At 35.6% G+C, this 2,500-nt stretch overlaps 2 protein-coding genes across 2 annotated transcripts in view; both read right to left on the reverse strand.

The window, feature by feature from the left end:
* The window catches only part of LOC146479801 (retinoschisin-like), a 3,969-nt gene that overhangs the window by 895 nt on the left and 574 nt on the right, over positions 1 to 2,500 (reverse strand). The window contains exon 2 of the mRNA XM_085110307.1: positions 1 to 215. This exon is cut by the window's left edge and continues 129 nt beyond it. Coding sequence (XP_084966433.1) covers positions 1 to 215 — 215 coding nt within the window. The remainder of the gene's footprint in view (positions 216 to 2,500) is intronic.
* LOC146479802 (lactadherin-like) overlaps positions 77 to 2,500 on the reverse strand; it is a 20,656-nt gene continuing 18,232 nt past the window's right edge. Inside the window, exon 7 of the mRNA XM_085110654.1 lies at positions 77 to 215. The gene's annotated coding sequence lies outside the window, so the exon portion shown is untranslated. The remainder of the gene's footprint in view (positions 216 to 2,500) is intronic.

The raw sequence follows: 2,500 nt of genomic DNA on the forward strand, positions 1-2,500 counted from the left end.
AGTCGCAAAGTCGACCTGTAGCCACTGTTCGTGGTTTTGTTTTGAAGGAATCCAACCTCCATAGCGACCGGACCCTCCTTTATAATGAAGCCTGGCATTCTCAGGTCCGTAGGCTGAACCCCACACAGATGAAGCTGTTAGCGCGGAATTTGGTATGTAGCCACTTTCCATTCCCAGTGGCTTCCTACAAGTTGGAACCTTAGGAACGGTAAAACCTGAAGGGAAGTGAATAACAAATAACGTTTATAGATGGGACTTCTTCGTTTGTTATTTGTATTGTATATTTGTCTCAAATTGAAGCTAGTAGCTCTGCAACACGACATTAATTGCTTCATACGATAAGTATCATCATCATCATCATCATCATCATCATCATCATCATCATTATCATTATTATGATTCAGAGGGTCCAACGAAGCCTTCCTATTGGTTACGTTGTATCGCAAGTATTGTTTCTTAACAATAGTCCATTGCCTATTAAGCGATCTATTTTATCTAATTTTTATCATCACCATTCCATCATCATCATCATCGTTAATATTATTGATATCGCATACAAAGATTTTAATCGGAGGATCCCTTTGATAATCAACACCCAGTCTAGTACCCATTACCGCTGGAGCACACTCAAATGCACTCCAAGCCACCAATATAATGCTCTGTCCAGCCAATAAGTACGTTCACAATTGGTAATCACGATGAATATCATTGTGATAAGTTGATTATAATCGCAGAGAAATTATATACCTTATAGTAGCTAGCTTCTGGAGGACTTTTCAACACATTGTTTCTGTTGTTTTGATTTCTGTTCCCAAATTAAGTGTTATAAATATTTCTTGTCATCTTGATAGGATTGTGATCATAAGAAAATGACTCAATCAGTTGCTTATAATCCCCTCCCCTCCCTTACAGACTATAAATGAATTTGAGTCATTCAGACCGATCGACCGGGAAAGTAATGAGGTGATCCTGATTGTATGATCCCTGGTGGACATCTTAAAGGGAACCTCCACTCTTACAGCAAATGGACGTTAAATTGTTGGAAATAGTGTCTACATTTCAAAGCTTCATTAGAAGTAGAGATTTTAGTGTTCTTAAAAAAAGAAATGATTATCACCTTTTTTCGCGAGCGCTGGCTTTTAGCCAAGTTAGACGACCTCGTCGAGGGAGCTCAAGCGAAGACGACGAAAATACGCAACAAAATACGCGGTGAACGTTTTTCAAGCTAAGGTAATTTTCGTATCTGAATACTACAATAAAATGATCTAAAAGACATTCTTTATTCAAAAAATGTACACATAAACGAACACAAAACTATATGCTACAGACTATAAATGTTTCAAATCAAACTTTGTACGGCTGGTTATCGTTGCCAATTCTCCCAACCCCCCTCGTGATTAGATGAGGCTATGTAAACACGGAAAAAGTCCTCTTTTGCTTAAAAGTAATTAAGCAATCCAAGTAATCTAATTAAGATTCTCCTCGTAACTTAAAAGACCCTACCTTGCTAGTCTGCAGACTACTTTTTGAGGCCTGTAATCCTATAAGCCTATAACTCTAAGAACTATGGTGGCAGAGCTTTTTTGTTTACTGCACCGAAATTTTGGAATTTCTTGCCAGAGGATATTAAGAAAGCGAAGACTGTGAGCTGTTTTAAAACCAAACTGAAAAGTTATCTTTTTTGGAAAGCTTTTTTACCTTAGATAGGTTTTTTTTAATCATTTATTCACTGTCACCCATTACATTGCTGACCTTACAGTACTTTTTGTTTTGCTATGGCTACGGGTGGTACGCTACCTACAGAGTGTACCTACATTTTGCAGATTTTGAATACTTAAAACAAATACATTCCAATGACGCTACATACTAGTTACATTTCAATGATGTACGGCTTGTCTATGCTCTACACTAATGAGAGAACTTTATAAAAAAAAAAACATTCGAACTTTTTTGGAGAGAGGTGTACTTCTCGTTAAAACATATAATTAATACATATTTTCAAGATTGTATTCAATGGGTATTTTACTGATAAACTAGTGAATGGAGATGTCCATGCTATTTAACTTGTTTGAAAAATATCATGGCGCATAAATAAGTTACTTTAGTTAGTTGTTATTATTTGTAAGGCACATTGAGCTGTGTAAATATGCTATATAAGAATGTATATATCATCATCATGATCATCATCATCACCGCTACACCGCTATTATTATTATTATTATTATTTTTATTATTATTATTATTATTATTATTATTATTATTATTATTATTATTATTATTATTATTATTATTATCATTAATGCTATGTGCAACATAGCCGAACACGCAAACCCACAAAAGTAGCTGTTAGAAATAATGGCGTCTGTGTTCCCCAACAAGTGTAATGCTTCTACCTGTGGGCTTCAAGGTACGCTGCATAAAGAATATTATAAAGACATTCCTGGCAGGTAAAGCAAAACTAAACAGAAGTTGAGATGGCGAGGCTGACCGTAGAAAGTGC

The sequence above is a fragment of the Pavona decussata genome, unplaced genomic scaffold, assembly GCF_977016875.1.
Source record: "Pavona decussata unplaced genomic scaffold, jaPavDecu1.1 SCAFFOLD_58, whole genome shotgun sequence".
Lineage (NCBI taxonomy): Eukaryota > Metazoa > Cnidaria > Anthozoa > Scleractinia > Agariciidae > Pavona > Pavona decussata.